The following is a 20,953-nucleotide window of genomic DNA, read 5'->3' on the forward strand; positions in this document are numbered from 1 at the left end:
TGACGTCTGTTCCCCCCCGCTGCTAGGTTGTTACGTGAAACGTGTTAGTCTATGTATGATGTAACAATCACTTCATCAATAATTCAGGGTTGTTGTACATCGTGTTGAATGGCACAGGAATTCAATAACTGCTAACCCCTCAATATACTTTTCAAACATTAAGATCGCTTTTTGGTGACGGTGGAATTAGGTGAACAACGCAAACTCTAATACTGAAAACCCCCAGTCCCTGTCTGCAAAAACACAAAAACACAAACTTTGAAGTAGGATTAAAACTGATTGTTTAAAGCTTTGATGTATCCTTCATGTCATGAAAATCATCGATTCCTCCAAATTATGCATCAGACCCTGTCGGGGTGTACCTTTCTTTTTTATTCCTTTTTGCATTGTTTCTTATCTGCTGCTTCATCGGAACAAAACGTGCTCAACATCTCTATCTTCCAAATTATTTTATCCTCAATTTTCCCATCCCAAGGTAAAGTCAGCAGCAATGCCGCGGTGGCCAATAGTGGTCAAACCGGTACGATTGAACAGAAAGCGGAGACTTGTTTAGCAGAGGAATCGCATCCTTCTTTCCCTGTTACCACCTCGGGTGTGGCGGTGATCGTAACCCAAGTATCCAACGATCTGATCGAAGACGAAGAGCCTCCGCAGGTAGCGGAGGAGGACAATGATGATGTGTTGATCGATTTTGGTGGAGGAGACAAACTGAACGATTCTGGCGTCGATAACACTGACGATATTCGTGCCACTGGCACTGGTGGTGGCTCTGTACTTGTTCAAGCAGGATCGGACCTAGCAGAAGACAGTACAGAAATTAGTATGTAGCGATCTTACTACTTACAATAGTCCTTCTTTGCTACTGTGTCCGACGCTTTCTACTGTCACTATCTGCAGCTCCTTGTGTACTTTACAATGTTTAGCACTTCTTCAATGTCGACTTTTATCCCTCTATATCTATCCAACTGTCTTTTGACCTCTCTCTCTCTTAAATAGTTCGTTAGCTTTTTGTTGTTTTTGTTTATATATTATTTTATTACGATTTATGAGTTACTGTCTATATTATATATGATATTATATTGTTTTATAATTTATTTCGTTTATTTCGGTTCAAACATTCGTTTCGTTTTTTTTTACGTCTTGTTTGTTACTCCCAAAAATTACCAAAGCGTTTATGCAAACTGTTTCTTCACCTTTCTTTTTTTCCCTAACCAAAACTCTTTCCTGTGTAAACTAATAATATGCAGTTCTGAAACTAAATTGTTAATTGCTAGTAGTACCAGTTTATTAATCAACATCAAGCTTGTTTAGCGAACTGAAAAACATACATGCATGGTATTTGATGTTTGAACGATTTTGACAAGTAACATTAACTAAAAAATTACTGTAGACTAATTGTACTGATTCGAGACGATTGGTGGTTTGCGTATTTCAAATTCTTTTAATGACATTATATTTTTCTGTAGATAATTAAGGTAACGAGCATTAGCTAACAATGTGTAGAATAATATTCACACTTACAGGAACAGTAACGCATGATATAAAACTGAAACTATGCATGCGTTTGAAAAGACAACTCACAAAAAAATTATTTTACAAAACAAATCCTTTTTTTCTACACGATACATTTGCCCCTTGGGCATGCTGATCGTTGGTGCTGCAAAATGATAATATTTCTACTAAAGCAACTTTCTATTTCCATGATTGGTGTAAGCCGACGTGATGGGTGTAGTGTTTCTTAACCTTTGTTTCCCTTACAACATTTCAGAAAACTATCTTGTTCAGAACAATGATCAGATGACAGGAATGGAGCCAACCGAACCGCCAATGGAGTCCGCCACTCCGCTGAACGATGGTTCCACTCGAACCGAAACAAATACTATCGTTGACGAATCGGATGATGGGTAAGTTTGAAAAGAACAGCACAACAATTACGAAAAGGCACCTTATGACAATTTTTTCGTTGTTCCCCACAGAACTGTTCGTACTACGATTATCACTACAACGACTACGCTGAGTACGACCGGCGACGATATACCGGAGGATTTGGAAGAACAGCTACTGAAACAACTGCGGGATCAGCAGCTGTTGCAGGAAACCCAGCAGCTGCAGCAGAATCAGCCACAGTCAAACGTACAGGAAGGCAATCAGGTGGTCACAATAACTACAACTACTGCGGATGAAGATCCGGACACGGGTGTAGAAACGACGTCCACCTCGACCACACGAACCACAACGACGACTAAAACGATCACGCTGACTCCGGACGGAGATTTCCCCGAGGATGAATTGCTGCAAAAGATCACAACGACCACGACGCACACCTCCCAGCAGAATATACCCGAAATGGTAAAGGAAACCACCGTCACCGTAACGGAAATGGTGGACGGCCGGACGCTAGACGGTGCTGCCAAAGCACTCAACAACATAGTCGACGACTTTATGAACCACGAGCGGAAAAACTAAAATGTGCGATTTGATAGTTTTAAACGTTATTATGAGGCACCATCGCGAAGAATTGTCGTGCAGCCAAGTCATGTTTCGACACCCAGGATGAAGGCACAACGTCCGTAGGGTACGACGAAATGCGAAATGAACCTTTCTATATTGCACTCACGAGTAGGTCTTTGCGCACAAGCTACAAACTGTTTTAATCTACGAAGGTAGAGGTAAAGGTTTTTTATTTACTTGTGTCTATAAAGTATCTCGCACACCTTAGCAGCCAGGAGTTCTCTTTTGAGTTCACCCGAAGGACGGGCTTTTTTCTAGTGCCTGTATAAGTTTTTTTTATTACAAGTGTGTGATCGCAATGACAACGAAAAGCTTACAACAAAGATGCGTGTGCGTGTTGATGCTCTCGCTTAACAGCGATCGATGCAGATACAGCAGATGTGTTTGTCCCTGGACCATTCAACTCTTTCTACAAGAAATAGGAGTTGTAAAATCGCAATCATATATAAACTGGTCCCCGGTACTACTTATCTTTGCGTCATACGGCATTAGCTAATGTAGTGTGTGTGTGCAGTTTTTTTTCTTAACAATATATCACTTTGCACATAACATGAGCCCGATCATCATCGTGATGCTAGATGGCAGCGAAGGTGTGAAGACAAAATCAGAACGAAAAATCCATGGAATTAAGCTTAACGTACAAATTGTCACGCAAGATATCGTTGAGATCCCGAACTATAAAGTTTCACTACATATAATGAAATCGTCGCAAAACAACAAAACATGAAAATACAAAACTCTAGTTAGTCGTACACACGTAGATGCAGAGCAAAACAGCAAAATTCTCCGCGCCGTATATTCATATACATATTTATCTTAGATGTAAGGAATACCAGTTACAGCACGTAATGCAAACGAAATCAGTAGCTTTACGGCTATGGATGTAAGAAAATGACATCAAACCGTTTTCTGAGTCACAGTTTCACTGACCATAGATGCAGGCGTGAAACGCAAACAACAACGCTTGGGCATTGATGAGCATAAAAGTAAGCAAACATTCGCATCATAGGAACTATTATACAAGCATTATAAATCGTAGCACAATATTAATTGATGCCGAAATGTAGGGTCCCAATGCATAGGCAAATCGAAAAGCTTCTCATAAAAAAAAACAAAAACATACTATTTATAGATTGATGGTAGCAAATCGTACCCAAAAAAACAATAATATTCTCGCTTTGCTTATCGTACCCAACTAAGCCGGATCAGGTCAAATGAGTGCAGGCAGCCGATTTTGAAGATATTTGTATTTGTTTATCCTATTTGTTTTGCGAATGATAATTCGTGCTCTGTTCAGACGTATCAATTGTTGCGCTACCGCCTTTCTAATCCCATTTTTACCAGTGATTTCAAATTGATGGCAACCGGGGCAATCAAATCGTTTTGCTTTTATTTGTAAAGATATATTGTGTAAGATTTCTGTTTTGTTGTATTGAATTATGTATAATTTTATTGCTTTGTGAAAATCAAACACTATTTTGCTTCACGTACTAATGTTATTCAATTTGTATCTTCAACATCAGCATAAACTTTAAATGGCAGCTCAAGTTGCGGAAACCGATTGATTGTGAGTGATGTGTTAGTTTTAATCGATTGAAGCTATTTATTAATTCGCTGCGATATATATTACACAAACTCATTGCTTTGTGAAAAGTATGAAAATGTTGGCCAATTGCAATGAAATCAGCGAAGAAAAAACTACACTGTTCAGCAGTTAAAGATTTGGCAAAGCGTGTGTAATTTTTAAAACAAGTAGAACGATGAAATCCAAAACATAAAGAACAAATGAAACGATCAAGTTTATTGAGAAAAATGGGAGAATCTAAACAAAGGATTAATGAAATGAAAGTACGATACTATATTTTTTAAATTGTGTATAGAGTTTATTTACAAACAATTGCAGACAAATGCGCAAACAAAGGCAAATGAGAAATAAGCTTAATGAAATAAAACACTGCACTTCATTGATCGTGCGATCAACCTACATGTGTGCTAAATAGCCGACAAACCGTATCTGTTTTGCATTACACACATAAATGCACCCGAGTGAACGCGCGTCAAAAACGTACATATAATCGATCGGTTACTGTACGTTATGATGCTAAAGGATGCTCTCAAAATCCTAGCTGCATCAGAAAATATCATTTGAAAACGAAAACCTTGTGACCTAAACACGAAATCAAGATTACGAAATATATTCAATCAATCACCTGACTTGAAAGTATTTTACTTAGCCGTAGTGTTATTGGTTGTGATGGTGGTTGCGTTTCAATACACATTCTACTAATTTAACTAATAGTAGCTAGAAAACTATATTTTTCAGGAAGCTGTCGCAACTAATATTCCGACGAATGTTACCGTAACTATTTTAATTTCAATATTTAAACGGTGCCTTAATTACCGCCTTTTGCATAATTTCAGCTCTTTTTCATATAATTTCAGTTCTTTCGGTTTTTTGTACTAAATTTTAAATACGAATCATATACAAACCTTGGGCGCCCCGCAGGCCAAAAACCGGCTTTCGCCAAACCAAATCGGTGCGAGTTTCCCTCGCTGGCGATTGTTTTTGTAAGACGTTGTGAGGGTTTTTGAGGGTTCAAGATGGCCGCCAAAAAGCTCGCGGAATCGTACACCAGGATTATGTGGGTGGGCAAAATTAAATGGCCAAAAAATAAATACACTCAACCACTTCCCCCTCCCCCCTCCCCACTCATTGATCCTACATTTCATGTGTGTGCTATATTAGCGCTCCGTCGTCTCACTTGCTCATACATGTTTCGCTATTGCATCAGCTGATTCGGTGATGGCTTTTTATGTACAGTCTTCATTTACGGGTGATCTTGGCGTTGAGGGAATTGGGGAAAGCCGGTATTGAACTTTTGACGGTGCTTTTATTAATGTATTTCGTATTTCGTGCCAGTTCTGACGAAGACATTCACGAGCCATGCCAATTGATGGTCACGAAGCTATATCAAACAAGCGTAGGTGTAGGTGGAACTCAAATAAGTAAAAAAAAAGATGAACATGTTTCATGCATGATCATAATACTCCCTTCCATGTTTGAAAGTAATATGTGATTTTTCAATACATATAAAGGCGGTAACCGAGATACACGGTTAATGGGGACTGAAAACGGCCGCAAAATTCCGTGTATCCTGAATTTCCGCGTGAGTCGAATCTTGTAATTACCAGTCAAAATATCACTAATCTTCGTGTAATTTTGCAACTAGGGGGGGTGGGGGGATTTGGCAACCAAATTAATTATTTGATGTAATTCTGACTGAATTTAACAGTTTCAAACCTTTTGAAATGGTTTTTAACTTTCGATCAATAGAGAAATTATTTAGCATTTGACAACCCAAGCGCCACAGATTAAGCGTAAACGACTGGAAAATCGAATTACCATAAAAAAAAACAAAAGCTCCATAGCGTAATTGGTTTGCTCAATAGATCGCGTATAACAACTCATCGTTATATTGCTGTCCTTTTCTTGCAACGTGTTTCGACAAGCTTATTCTAATCATGACCTATATAGCCTTCTAACTTTCCGAGCAAAAAACTATATGATGAGAAATCGTGTGATCAGATACAACAATTATCCGCAGTACGCGATACTCGATTTACGCGAATTCACAGTACGCGATTCCTCATAATGTGACAGCTCCACATGCTTTTTCGAAATATATTTATATTTTGAAATATTTGATGTTCTTTTTGAATTTTACTGTGTTCTAAAAACCATGTTGCATCAAATTTGTGCAAAAGATACCTGTTTTTCAATTGAAATATTTAATTCAAAATTCTGTTTCAATATTTTTTTGCCCCTGAACCGGTAGGGTAACTGTACCAGTTTTCGGCACGCTAGTGCAGCAGTTTCACAATAACTGCTCACAAATAAACATTTTTTATTATTTTTCATGAAAGTGATGTTATTCTGGTTGATAAACTATCATAATATGTTACACTATTTTTTATTTGCCGGTTCAAAGCCCTTTTTCATAAATATTCGTAAAAATGCAAACATTTCTTTTGCTCCTATTTTCAGCAGTTTGTTCCTATTTTCGGCAGGTTGTGTTCCTATTTTCGGCAGCGCGAATACGGGTCAGAAAATGTTATTTTCTATGTAAATATGTACAAAAAAATGTTGTAAGCAATTTTACACTCTTACTTTCCTAATACTGATGTTAAAAAGCACTTTAATTAATAATTTTATGTTGCTTATTTTGGCCCGTTTTGACAGCCATTTTGATGCGACGTTTAAACAGAGCAGCCATTGACACCCAAGTGCCACAAATCCACTAAACGACCACTAAACGCCTTCTAAACGCCTCAAATTCTCTACCTAAACGGAATATAGAAAGACTTCGTTTAGCAGACGGCAAACGACTCATGCATTCTAAAAATAGCAAAAAAGCTGGTGGTGCCATCTGTTTGTGGGATACCCAACCGTGGAGCTTCCTCGCTTGGAGGAGAGCTTTCTCATTTCCTCTGTACTGTTGTATGGTTTCGCATTGAAGTTATGCATCGCTAGAACTAGAACGGCGATACGATTGTTTAATTACTAAACTCCAACGGAAACCACCAGTACTGAAGCAAGTGAGATTTGAGTAATGGTCGTTGGTGTTGATACCCACGTATCTGACCACACGACCATTCATATAGATTTTTGCTTGGAAAGTTAGAAGGCTATATAGGTCATTATAAGATGAAACTTGTCGAAACACATTGCAAGAAAAGGATAGCAATATAATGATGAGTTGTAATACGCCATCTATTGATCAAACCAATGAAGCTGTGAAGCTTTCATTTTTTTCCTATGGATATTCAATTTTCCAGTCGTTTAAGCTTAATCTGTGGCGCTTGGGCAGTTTGATGGTTATAGCGTACGGTGCGAATTGGCTTACAAATATTTATTTTTCTCTTAAGTTAGTGCATTGTTTGTCGTAAAATTGGTGATATTTGGTACAAGAAAGGTCATATTATGTGTCGATATACGCATTGTAGTGTTCTGATCAATTTTTAAAGAAATATTCAGCCAAATCCAAGGTGTGTTATTGTTCCGAGTTTCGGCAGGAGCCCACAACATTGAGCTGTCAAAAATGAACATTTACTGTGTACCTATTTTCGGCAGCATTTAAAGTGAAAAATAACCTGTTTATCGTGATTTTAAAATTCCGAACAAGTTAGAATAAGTTAAATAAGCATAAAATCTTTAATACACACCACTTTTTCATTGTTTTACTGTTCTGATTCTCTTAATCACAAAACCTGCCGAACCATTGGCTGACAGCAAAGCTGCCGAAAAAAAGCACAATTTATCTGATATTTTGAAAAATACGTAATGAAATGGTGTGAAACTTCGTATGTGAATAACAAATAAGTACACTTTCACTACAAAATTGTGTTTTGTGAAATTTTTTACCGCATTTGTGCTGAATTTCACGTTTTTAGCTACCCTGCCGAAAATAGGTACACTGCCGAAAACTGGTACAGTTACCCTAGGAGGCACAGAAGCTCACCTCGAAACGAGCACTGTAAGCGAGTAAAGGACGGTTAGATAAAATGAGCGAGATGCAGCAATTTTTGAACGTCAAAAATCCTAACCTTGTCCAACGGGATTCAATCTTTTGACGGCTCCAGGGTAGCTGTTGTGGGCTTCGAGTTGGCATCTTTTGCGGTGTTTGTTATGATTTTGTGTAGAGTAGAAAATAAAAGTTTGTATTCGTTCTTTCAATGTTTACCATCACCGACTATGATTATGATTGCACGAAAAAGTGTCGTCTAGTGAGACATGGTAACGCCATCACGGCGGCCCTTACCAAGCGCGCTGTTTCGGACGAGTTGCTGGCTGCATACATCGCCAAAACATGTCGCAACTTTACCCACGTCCTAGACGAATATGGTCGGTCGGCACTGCATATGGCCGCATCGGTCGGTCGTGCGGCCATCGTCGAATGGTTAATAAACCAGGTATGATAGCAATTGAAAGCAACTGGAGTGCAGAATGTTTACACACGCCCTGTGGAATTGTGTTTCAGGGAGCCAGTATAACGCAAAAGGATCTTGAGTCCGGTCATACGCCGCTGCACCGTGCCATGTACTATGGCAACGTCGGAGCGGCTGTTGCGCTTGTTAAGCATGGTGCGGCACTCGATGCGCCGGATGAAGACTTCGTTAATCCGATTCAGCTGTGTAGCAATGTGTCCGAGCAACGGGCTAGCAAGGATGGTGGTGAGCGTATTGCAATAGGATCCGAGCTGATGATCTGGGGACAGAACAAAAATTATAACCTAGGCATTGGAAACGCACAGGATAAAGGCAATCCCGAGAGCATGGAGTACTTCCGCAAAACGCGTACCACCATCCGGAAGCTAGAGATCAGCTCGTACCATAGCGTGTTTTTGACACACAAAATGGGAGAGTTGTATGCCGCAGGTCATGGCGTCGGAGGACGGCTGGGTCTCGGAATGGAGGACACCATCGCCTACCCGATGAAGGTCCCAGTGCCGCTGAGAGATAACGAGCGTATTACGGACATTGCCGCGGCGAAGCATCATACCCTCATCCTGACAGATAATAATCACGTAGGCGCTTGCACGCAGATTTGCGATTGGATCTAAGCAGAAGAAGAAAAAACGTTGAAGTTTTCTTTCCCGCATTGCAGATTTATTCTTGTGGCGAGAACAAGCACTGCCAACTGGGACTAAAGCCACCGCCAGCAAATCTGCTTACCTTCAAGGAGATTACGGGTCATTCCAGCTTATCGTAAGTTCACTCATTTCGGCGGCAATTTTACAGGAGAACTTAATCCTGGTGGCTTTACATTTACATATTTACAGAGGGAAAACAATCAAGCGAGTCATTGCGATGGACTACCATTCGATCGCCGTTCTGGAGGCGGACATTTATGTGTGGGGTCTTAACGGCGGTCAGTTTGGCTTGAAGCGAGATTCTCGCAGTGACATGATCGTGCTACCGAAACCGATCCCGCTAATACCGGAGGGAACGATGCTCAAGGATGACGGGAGCGCCATAAAGCGTGACACCACCATCAAGCTGATCGAGTCAAGCAATGGAGCCATCGTTGTGTATACCATGAAAAACTTTCTGCACATTTTCAGTGGCTTCAAGGTGAAAACCTACAAAAAGCCCTTGTAAGTATATGGTGCATGCGGCTCTTTGTATATTATTTTTCTGGTCATTTTCTTTATCGATCGTTTCTAGGATGGAGAAAATAGAATGCCTCTCGGTGGCGGGTGGCGAGCTGCAAACCGAACAGGAGGACGTTGTGAAACGTTCAGGGGATCTGCGTGTGCTAGTCTTTACAACGTCCCGTAACATCTACATCTGGTACGAGGATTGCCAACAGTTTGTGCGGTGCGTGTTTGCCCAGTCGCGCAATCTGGAGGTGGAAAAGATTCGCTGGTGCTCACAGAACGCCCTGGTGCTGCTGCTGGGCAATCTGTACCATGGCATCATCACCAACAAGCTGCCCCGTTCGGCAAAGCACCAGTTCAGCGAGTTCAAGGAAACGTACACACGCAAGGAGCTGTGCGAAACAATGCAAAGCCGCATAGAGCTTCGGCGCATACGCAATTTGTGCAACGTGGTGGATTTTGCTTGCGATGCGGATGGTGAGAACTACGCCGCATTGGTGGAGAATACGCGACGCTGTTTTTGCGTGCCGGAGTTGGTAGAATCGAACTACGATTACGGCACATTGTTAGCCGATACCACCGAAATGGACGGTGTGCACGATGTGGTGTTTTACGTCGAAGGTGAACCGTTTCCGAGCCACCGTTTCATTCTGTACCATCGATCGGACGCGCTGCGTACACTATTGCAGCAGCACCCTGCACAGAAAGAATACGATCTAAAGGACTACGGGTTCGTTGGTATGACGACCGGAGCGTTTCGACTAATCATGCGTTATCTTTACACCAATCAACTTATCGCACGGGCGGACGTCGAACGATTACTGATAAAACCAGGCACAGATCCGACCGCGGTACGAACTTCTGAACTAAGCGGCATGTGTCGCAAACTAAAGGAACAGTTCGACAAGCTCCAACTGGATGTCTTATCACAATCGGTTAAAACGTGAGTATAAATGATGATAACGCCGCGAACTGTTTTCAACTTGCAATTGTATACGTGCTTTCAGCTTACAAGTCGAGCCTCCTATCGAACCGTTTCCGAAGCTGCGGCACGATTCCTACCCGGAGCTGTACGACATTGCCATTGACCTGCAGGACGACAAGAAGCTTCGTGCGCACAAATGTGTGTTAGTCGCACGGCTCGACTATTTCAACATGATGTTTGCCCACAGCTGGATGGAAAAGCGCACAACGGTCGACCTGCGGACGGTGCCGCGTGAATATATGGACGTTATCGTACCCTTCCTGTACGATAATGATTATGGGCGCGTTCGAAGGCAACGTTACTCGGAGAATTTTATTCTGAGCATGATCATCATCTGCGATCAGTTTCTGATCGAAGAGCTTAAAACCATCTTCGAAACGATCCTCAGTCAACGTGTGCACTTGCGCAACGTGGGCGAATTGCTCGAGTTTGCCTACCAGTACAACTGCGAAGTGCTAAAGAGCGTGTGTATGCAGTATGTCAGTGTAAACTTTGCCCGGCTGCTCGAGTGGCATTTACTGGACGGGCTAGATCCCACCATGCTGGCACAGATCGATCGGTTTTATAAGGAATTTTTCCGCCTGTCCGATTACCGTACGATCACTCCCTTTGCGGATGCGATAGGCGACGAGGAGCTGGAACAGTTTGTGAGCGACTTCCGGATCGATCTCGAACAAAAGGCGACAGACCACCCACCGAATGCGTCCGAACGCTCCGCCAAACTAACTCCGAAAGGTAAACAGAACAATATGCCCGCTCTCTCGAAGCTGCAGCGCGAGAAAAGAAACTATGAAAAGGAAGCGATGGCGTACCTGGAACGGTTGGTGCTGGAAGAAGCCGCTGCCGTGAAGGAACGAAAGATTTCGTCCAGCAAGACAACCAACAACGCTTCTTCCATCTACAGTCCACCTTCGTGCAAGGATGATAAATCTCCCGATCGCCCGGTGCCGGAGGAACGGTCGGCGAACAAATCGTGGCAAACGGTGTCGGCCGATGCGAAACGGAAAGCTGCCCTTACTGCCGCCCTGCGTGCGAACGAACTCATGAAGGAGGAAGCGAAACAGCCGGCTAACGAAAGCTTTGCCAGCCTTCGGACGGTGCTGGAGCGTAGTCCTACAGCTCCGCAGTTGATACCGGTCCGGTCGCCCGATGAAGGGTACGAATCGGCTAGCAACGTGCCGCGAGCGGCTACACTCAATCTGAGTGACTTTACCCTACAAAACGGGCGATTGTCGCAAAAGCAGCGCAAGCGACTCAATTCGGAAAAGTCAAGGTTGGCCAAATCGGCCAGCCAAGAGGCAAACGGGCAACCGCAAACGCCTGAAACGCCGGTAGTGAACCCGTGGAAAAATGTCACGAGTCCACCGGCAGCGGATCTGTTTAAATCCGATGCCGATGCAGTCCTGGGTTCCGATACGGCATTATCCGCTCGTAGACAGCGGAAGAGCAGCACAAACGAGCAGAGCAAAGCTGCCGGATTGCAGCAGCCAGACGACATGTTTCCTGCAATTAATTCAACGGAAGATCAAACCACCGGTACAATGGCCGTTAGCGTGCATCCACAGCGGCATCGACAGCGAAGCTCTCGGTACAGCGAGGGAGAGACCGATTTCAACGTGATTCTGGAAGATGAACGACGGCAAAAGCGCTACTTTGAGAAGATCAAATCGAAGTCCCTCGTTGATACGCAAATCGAGGAGCAGGCTATCGAAGAGCTGCGCGCATTCTACAACGTGGAGCATGTGTTCGATGAAAGCATCACTATCGAACGCTATCGACCGCCGTTGTTGGAGAATGGGCCGAACTTAGCGGTGTGGCAATATCGGTAAAGTTACCGGAGGGTGACGCAAACCATGATGCTATGAGCTCACTTGAAAACCTGTATTTGATATCAGGGGTTTTCTACTGTAATTTTCTGTGTATTTATGAATACAGTGACATTATGCGCAACATCAAAGTAAATTTGTTCGTATACTTAAAGTTGGAAAGAAATGGGCAAGTAGCGTCTGTTCCCGATACGGTTTACTATATTTGATTGTAGGTGCGTCAAATTGATAATATTTACTGCAAGAATTGTCTAATGCAAAATAAATTAATATTTTTTGCTAAAAATAATTTGGCGGCGGCTGACCGAAGCATTTTGCCTAACAACTTGGAGCCGCTTCAGAAACTATGTTATTTTTCCATGTTTTTAGTTAAACTGGATTGGACAAGTTTTGTAAAAGGTAGATACACATGTTCTGGATGCATTTCAGCCATTTTCGCATAAAAAAGCGGTTAAAAACTTCTTAAATCTGAGATCCGGCACGACCATTCCCTCGATGACCTAAAAAAGCTTCCACCAGCCGCCGCCACATGCGCTAGTGAAAATCGAAATTACACTAGCGAGTACGGACAATGTCCCTTGGCATAAGATAAAAGTCTCTATTCCTTAAAAAAAGGCCATATAGCTAGGCCAACATTTGACGATGTAGAGCTAAAATTTTGAGTCATCGTTTTTAGTCATTAGCGTTACGCATTTGTACTTCGTGTGTCGTCGTGTGTGAAGGCGATATACGAGGTCTAAATAACTGTTCAGGTCCAATAAAATTTCCTAGTAAGGGTGGGCACCAGTGAAGTAAAGCATGAGTAAATTTCATGAACTGCTTTTATTATTATGGAACTTCTTTCTACTACAGATGAACAAACTGTATGAAATATGCACAGAACTGGAAGGCTAGTACAGAGATTCCCAAGGTTTTTGGTTTATTGCCGCAATTTTTTTATTGCTTCCCATTGTTGTATTCATATATCTACCCCTATTTCCCATGGGAGTTTCATACATTTTTTTATCGTTCCCACAATTTATTGGTATAGTCCGATTGGACACCAATGCAATTACAAAACAACAAAAAAATCTGTTTTACGCCCAATAAATTGTGGCCACGATCCAAAAATATATGAGAAATGATGAAAAATCGCGAGACAAGCCCAACAAATTACGGCGACTAACCAATGTATCATGGGAAACACTATAACTATGTTCACCAAATTATTAAAGTTAAGTTCAGCCATTCAGCAACGAATAGTGAAAATGGTCCATTTGAACGGACTGACGAATTAGGGATGATTTTTCGACTAAACATGACACAAAACATAAAAAAAAGAAATAAAAAAAACCAAAGAACCGCCGTTCACGTTTAGTTCATTCAAATCAACGAACTGTGTCGCTCAAGTTCTTCAAAAATGAACAGTTCTTCCCAGTGTAGTTGGCTCATGTGCTGCTGTACACTCAGAATCGCCCATTAGAGTTTACTTTTAGCGATAATGCCATAATGTCGATATGATAACGTGTACGAAACGAAACTCGCGATTTTTGTGTTTTAGCTATCGACTTGCACTGGTGAACTAACAGGTTGTTAAAATCCTAAACATAGATCAACATAAATAGCAATACAGAAAGAAAGCCCGGCTTCTCGTTATTTTCTCGTTTTTGTTCCGTTGTCTTTATTGTTGAAATCAATGTTTTATATGCGTTTTTCTCTTTCTCTCCTTCCTCTTTCATCGTTTCTTTACCGTTGTTGTTCTTGTTGTTGATGTGTGTCGCCGTGTGTGGTTGGATTAATTATGTTTTAAGTGTTTTGTTGTTTGCATTTCTAGCTTGTTTGCTGCTTTGATTTGTTTTCTTCTCCTACTTCTTTGTTAAATGTGTTTTGTGTTTGTTTTATTTATGTTCTTTCAGATTATTTGCTCCTTTTCAAATAGGGTGCGCTAATAGCGGCGACGGAGACTTATCAAACCTTTTTTCTTCCCTTTCTTTATCCTCTGCTGTGTTGTTATCGGAGTTTCAGCTCAGTGCATTGACGCTACGATATTCATAAGCGATCATATCCATCACACCTTGTTATATTTACTTGTTTTTTTTTTTTAATTTGCAAATCTTATACTGTTTTAACTGGTGCTTTTCACAAGGTTTTATTTTTATCCAGTTGATGCGCGACAGCTGCGCATGTATCTTTATAGTGATTCTAGCTAACACTTCCGCTGCTGCTACGTCTATTTGCTTTATATATGCTAGTTGTGTGTTTTTATGCTTGCGTGTAACATTGTGTCTTGTTCGCTTGCATATGTTGCACTGCATTTTTTTCTTCTTTTGTTGAGTATTATTGTTTTTGCTGTAGCTGTGTTATGTGTGTTATTTTTTATCCATCTTTCCATTGCCATTTACCATTCCTCCATCATTCCATTGTACCACACCACTTCGCGGACGTTTCGCTTCTCGAGAGGCCGTGTGCTGCCTGACGCGCACCACGTACACACCGAGATGATATAAGTTTGCTAACGCGTGTTTAATTAAAAAAATATAACATTTTTAGACAAAGGTTGTAATCAATCCCTTCAGGACGAAATTGTTCCGCTATGTACTCTTTTTCTTAAATGAAAGAAGAGAAACGAACAAATCATTCTTTCCAACTTATTTGTGAGCATGTTGAGTGAAATATTTAATTTCTTTGCTAGGTGGGAAATAGGACGTAAAAGCGGATATTTCCCCCACATCACCAGTGAATATAGTAGCGATATAAAGCGCACTGCCCATTGAAACGTTGCGATGAAGGTGGCCAATTTTAAAAGATTTCAACCGGTAAACGCAACCAATTTCCACTGGTACATGGATGCGTGAGAAAGATTGAAGGAGATTGGCGAGAAAAAGCAAAATATAATTTAAAAAAATACAATAATAACTCGTGCCCTAATATATAGCACCAGCAGTAGCTCACTAAAGCATTTATTTCCTCACGTCGATGAACAAAGACGTTTTGTTTTCTTTTTATTAAAAAAAAATGCACGAAAAGCTCCTACGCGCACACCAGCAGCAGTTGTAAAGGTAAATTGAATGTTTTAATATGGTCGTAAATCCTCCAACGGAGTTTTGTTTAATTTTTGTTCACTTTTTCTTTTCCTCTCTCTCTTTCTCATTATCTGTCTCTCTCTCTCTCTCTCTCTCTCTCTCTCGCTCTCTATTTTTATCTCTCTCTCTCTCTCTCTCTCTTTCTCTTCCTCTATTTCTCGCCTTTTTGCTATATAAGTAGCTGTTGTGTAGTGCAGCGTAGCAACCAGCCGTTTGATGCAAGCGTGAAGGGTAGATTCGGGTCGATCAACGCAGGAATCATACGATTATGCATCACAAAGACACGCACACAGAAACACATACTTCTCTCCTTTACCCTTTACCCAAGATGCGCTGATTATTATTTTATATTACACAAAAGGCGATTCTCAATCGGATGCACAACGTCTATGCCCTCCCATCCATACACTGTTTTATTATCAGCTAATCCAGCAGCAACGAACAATACGAGCAAAACTGTTACTAAAATAAAACGTAAAACGTAAGGAAAATTTACAACCAAAAAAGCAGCAACAGCAGCAGCAGCCTTTTCTCTTCAAAACTAGGGCAAAAGCGATCTTCTCACTGTTGTGTGCAATTTACACTTACGGCAACAGCTCACCCGAGAGATCCTTTTCCTGTAGCATTTGGTTGTGGCATCATTTCGTTTATGGCAAAGCACTTAGCATCAGCAAATACGGTACACTCTTAGCATCCCACACACTCGCTGTTTCCTTCTCATTACTTCTTACTCCCCCCTCCCCGTTTGCTCGTTTAATACGGTCCTTAATTCCTGTCCTTCTTTACTACTTATCATAACCGGGCACTCTCTCCTCTTCCTCACAAAAGCGTAAAGAAACTTGTAAATATATGTATTTTTATATATATGGGTGTACTTATATATGTGTCAGTATGTGTGTGTGTATAATAAACTAGAGCAATGTTTTGCGTTCTTCTCTTAACGTTTTTTTGAACTCTTGTTCACTTGCATTGTCGAAAGCGGCTCGAAAAGCAGAATCAAAACACGCTTAAGTCATTAGGATGTAACGCTCTGGTTAGCTAGCCAGCTTGATGATGGTGCGCGTATGTTTCCTTCCCCCTGGTTTGAGTCCACTTGCACTGCTCTCATGTTTCCCTTGTGTGTTTTTAGTTTTGTTAGAATAAATGTAAAAATAGCGGCACAGAGGCGATATATGTATAATGCGTTTTGCTTGCTGTTTTTTACGCTTTCTTCTTCCATTCGATTTGTTTCATTTTCTTTCTCTTTTGTGTAGCATAGATTACGCTGCGTAAGGACGCACCTGTGTTTTGTTGCGCTTTTTAACTATCATTATGTCTTGTTTGCTTCTCTATCCTTTGCACTGCATGATCTTGAACCTGTTTAGATAGGCTCGTCTTCATTTCTCATTTCTTATATTCTCCCACTCCAACAACATTGTTGCCATCGTTCATTTCCATTCCATTCCAATCGCTTTCTATTGCCATTGTTAACCCTTTGCAGTGACGAATGTTTTCGTTCTTTCCAACTCATTTTGCCAGTGTAATCGAAAATCACTATTTCACCCATTTTGTTGTTGTTGGTGTGCAAAAAAAAGGGTGAATTCTTGAATTCTACCAAACTTCCTTCTAAAGCAACACACCACATCACATTGGGCAACCATCGTCATATGCAGCATCAACAGGTGCCAAAAGCAAATGCATTCACATGTAAGTTCATCAATCAACCTAGATCGATATTTTGCACATTATTTTCTCTCGTTGAAGCTGCATCCGAGCACATCCATATCCTTGGCCCTTTTACATGTCTAATATATCAGCATACATATTTGTGTGTGTGTGTTTTTTCTTCTATAGCGACTTCTTTATGTAATGAAAAAAGAAAGGATAGGATTGGGTAAAAATTTGTTTCATTTAAATGTTGTGTTTATTTAGCTTCCTTTTTGCTTGCTCTATTATTACTACGCTTCCGGTTAGTATCGTTTTTAACTGATTATGTAAGTGCTTGTAGGTGTTAGTTGCGCTCCATTTCATCCGCGAATTTAGAATATTAAAAAAAATGAAATTCAACATATTCAAACACGATTGATTTTATTCTCTGTATCATAAAAAGCTTAAGATGGAAAATATTGTTCACTCACTCAAATGCTTGCAATTCTTAGAAATTCTGATTCCAGATCATGATTTCTTTTCTTTTCTGAAACAATCTTCTTTTTACGTCGATCTTTTTAAAAAATAATCCCGCGCACACATACAAGCGCAATTGTAAATCCATCTTTAGATAGTCTGTTTTCACTGTTTTGTGCTTTCTTGATGATTTTTCCTCCTGTTTTAGTACCTTTTAGTGTACCTATTCACTTCCGGTTGCGCTAGCGCTTATCTTTCAATTCTGTTATAAGTGGGCTCACTTTTGTAAAAAGTATTATACATTTAAGAAAAATAAAAAAATGCAGCATTCTGGCTGTGGGTATTATCATTCCTCTTGCATACATATCATAAAGATGATGATGTTGGTTATCTAACTATCTACCTGGTTCAATGCGTAACGGTTAGTACAATAGCAGATTTGCGTTACACTTGTTTTATATGCTAAGTGTTAGACACTGCTATCTGATGATCTTGTTCAGTTGGTTCTTGTTTCCACCCATTATTGGCATTTCGTAATTCGTTGCCACTATTTTATCATCGGGGGAGGGGGGGGGGGGGGATAGCATTTTTATTTTATTTTGCATTTGCTTTTTAAATGTAATTTGGTCTTCTACGAGCATAAATCCAAAATCAATCACGAATTGCTTTAGAATGGAAAACAAAACTGGAATATAGGGTAAGACATTTTATGACATGCTATTTCTTCTTGCACTCCTCCTTTACACACACACAATTCATGCAAAACTTCGTATCCTTGTCCGTTTAGGTCTTGGAGTTTTTTTTTCGCTTGTTTAGTTCACTCCATAATTTAACCGGACGAAGCCGTGACATCGGTCTTTTGAGCGAGAGCCGCCTTATTTTGACGGACCAATTCCGCACGTCTTTCCTGGAATTAAACAGAAACAAGTAATCAAAAAATGAGTATTGCGGCAATATTATAACGTTTATGTGGAAAACATTTATGTGTTCGAGAAAGTAACGTTTGGCAAACAATGACGTGTTTCTCACTGATAATTTAATCATCAAGCAATGCAGTCGACAAACTTAAAGCCATCACATAAGCCGAATATGGGCTAGGATTGGTTGTGGTACTACAGCAGCATGTTTAATTTGGCATGATTTTCAGTTTTAATTTGATCATAGTGAATAATGAAATATTTTAACATAAATTATATTCTTACAGGGTTTTCTAATTCAGAATGTAAACATGTTATTAAACATTGTTATTCATCGCGTGCCAAATGTTTTTCCACATCGACCTGATATTTCGTTTCCATCGTTATAATTTTTAATTTCTTCAGCATGATTTTCAACACTTCAACCCGTTGTTTTTTCACCGGGGTTTGAATCCGGTTCTCATCATCCGTTGATAGATGAAGTGTTGAAAATCATGTTGGAAAAATTAAAAATTATTATGATGAAAATGAAATAAGCATGATGTTGCATAACTTCTTACAGTTAGAACAATGTTTACATACATTACATTAAAACAAAGTGACTTGGAAAACCCTGTATTCCACATCGATGTGACATTTAATTTCCACCATAATTTTTAATTTCTTCACCATGATTTTCAACGGCTGAATTGAGTTTGACAGTTCTTTGAAATGTGTTGAAAATCTTGTGTAAAAAGTGAAATTTTATTATGAAGCTAATACACCATTTGACAGCTGTTGAAAAATATCTTGGAGGCGATGAATAATGATGTGCACATTGAAAAATGACTCGGAAAACCATATAAAATGAAAACGTCGGAGTAATGTGGAATAACATTTTGTAAGCGGTGAATAACAATGTTTACATTCGAAACTGACTTGGAAAATTCTGTGGTAAATTATCTGCTGTCTTTGTTAAAAAGTATTTAATGGAACTTTTCTACGCTTCAAACCTTAATTTTGTTATTGATTTACTCAACAGAAATTCATTTAATTTTTTCTCAGTTCAACAGGATTCAGTTCAGACAGAAATAAAATTAATGAAATAGCAGAATTTCCTGCCTATTATTGTGCCTATTTATTTATTTTTTTTGTGCCAAAATGTTACCCACACCCTACGCTGGTGTATGCGAAATGTTTTCTAGTTCTTATTAAAAATTAGCTTTGCAAGCGCAAACTATATGGTATATAGTTATATAACAAATATGGTAGTTAAGTCAAAGAAGAAGCAGGATGATTGTATTATTGGAACTCTTCTAGTCGACTAGTCGAATGATTTGATTTGAACAAATTTCACCACATACAAGTGTTTTATTGCAAACTGAGAGGCCTTCGAACTGAATAGTCTAAATGTATTACATTTTAAACTGAGAGTGCAATAACATAAATAAATCAAATAAATACACGCCATTAAAATAAATACAACTGCATATGAAATAATGTCTCAAATCAATGTTGTGAAAAGCATATGAAAGTACAACAACTGAAGGAAACCTACGTGCTTGCGAATGTTTTCCAATTTCTTCTGGAGCTCCTTTTCGCGGTTTTGCTCGGCAGTGGACAGCTTGTTTTCGATGATACGCGTCTTTTCGGTGGTTTTTAGTGCTTCGATCTGGTCGATGGTTGCGCGGACTTCGTTCAACTTATCAGTGTTCTGTACGTGTTGTGTGATAATGTGGATGATTGTGATGATGATCAATGAGATGAAAAATTAATTTATTATGAGAAAGTATCATTCAACAAAAGATTGCATCGTTTAAGACAAAAATGTAATAGAATAAGTAGATAAAATATAAATAGATAAATAAGAAATTACATTACATTTTGTGAAAAATTACATACAAAAACATTGATACCGGTTTAAGAGCAGCCACAGTCAAATAAATCCACGGCCGAAACACAGAATGATACATTCCATTCCATGTTTAGTCCGGCAATCCAATCAAGCATTCAAATAAAGAATAATTTCACGAAAGTGGAACGACAAGGAAACAATGCCAAACATAGTTGACAGGCATTCCAACGGAGGAAACATAATGTTGTTAAGGGTTGACACGAATGTATGATGATGATATTGAATGAGATGTGTGTAACAGTAATATGAACGCGTTAATCCACCAGAATTCAATGTGCGAAAAGGATACGCATTAAGGTCGTGTGAAATAGTTGCAACCAGAAAGTACGACAATGTGTGTACATAATAAAAAAGATATATAAATATCACAGGGGTTCAATTTATGCGAGTTGTTACGAAATGTAAATGTATGGCATTGTGTCGGTGGAGAAAGTGTTACATGAAATAAAAAAAAAGAAAAATAAAAAAACAAAACAAATTTAAGAAAACGAAAATAAT

The 20,953-nt window shown here is 39.8% G+C and overlaps 3 protein-coding genes across 18 annotated transcripts in view; 2 read left to right on the forward strand and 1 right to left on the reverse strand.

Annotated features, from left to right (window-relative positions):
* Positions 1 to 4,725, forward strand: part of LOC121597658 (ankyrin-3) — a 53,386-nt gene extending 48,661 nt beyond the window's left edge. For 8 of the 10 annotated variants that reach the window (XM_041923574.1, XM_041923564.1, XM_041923569.1 and 5 more), the window contains 3 exons: positions 476 to 820; positions 1,769 to 1,904; positions 1,977 to 4,725. In XM_041923574.1, the coding sequence (XP_041779508.1) occupies positions 476 to 820; positions 1,769 to 1,904; positions 1,977 to 2,466 (971 nt within the window). In that variant the 3' untranslated portion in view covers positions 2,467 to 4,725. The remainder of the gene's footprint in view (positions 1 to 475; positions 821 to 1,768; positions 1,905 to 1,976) is intronic. The other 2 variants (XM_041923571.1, XM_041923573.1) reach the window with 1 other exon arrangement.
* Positions 4,726 to 8,133: 3,408 nt separating this feature from the next.
* LOC121596747 (inhibitor of Bruton tyrosine kinase) lies at positions 8,134 to 12,604 on the forward strand. The gene is made up of 6 exons (XM_041921948.1): positions 8,134 to 8,481; positions 8,550 to 9,095; positions 9,176 to 9,276; positions 9,351 to 9,665; positions 9,736 to 10,611; positions 10,676 to 12,604. Exons 1-6 carry the CDS (start codon positions 8,245 to 8,247, stop codon positions 12,480 to 12,482), a joined length of 3,882 nt encoding a protein of 1,293 aa, XP_041777882.1. The 5' UTR covers positions 8,134 to 8,244; the 3' UTR covers positions 12,483 to 12,604.
* A 5,733-nt stretch (positions 12,605 to 18,337) lies between these two features.
* LOC121595801 (stathmin) overlaps positions 18,338 to 20,953 on the reverse strand; it is a 28,256-nt gene continuing 25,640 nt past the window's right edge. For 6 of the 7 annotated variants that reach the window (XM_041920033.1, XM_041920032.1, XM_041920034.1 and 3 more), the window contains 2 exons: positions 20,099 to 20,254; positions 18,338 to 18,551 (listed from right to left, as the gene is read on the reverse strand). In XM_041920033.1, coding sequence (XP_041775967.1) covers positions 18,474 to 18,551; positions 20,099 to 20,254 — 234 coding nt within the window. In that variant the 3' untranslated portion in view covers positions 18,338 to 18,473. The remainder of the gene's footprint in view (positions 18,552 to 20,098; positions 20,255 to 20,953) is intronic. The other variant, XM_041920036.1, reaches the window with a different exon arrangement.

This window comes from Anopheles merus, chromosome 3R (genome assembly GCF_017562075.2).
Source record: "Anopheles merus strain MAF chromosome 3R, AmerM5.1, whole genome shotgun sequence".
In the NCBI taxonomy this organism is placed as follows: Eukaryota; Metazoa; Arthropoda; class Insecta; order Diptera; family Culicidae; genus Anopheles; species Anopheles merus.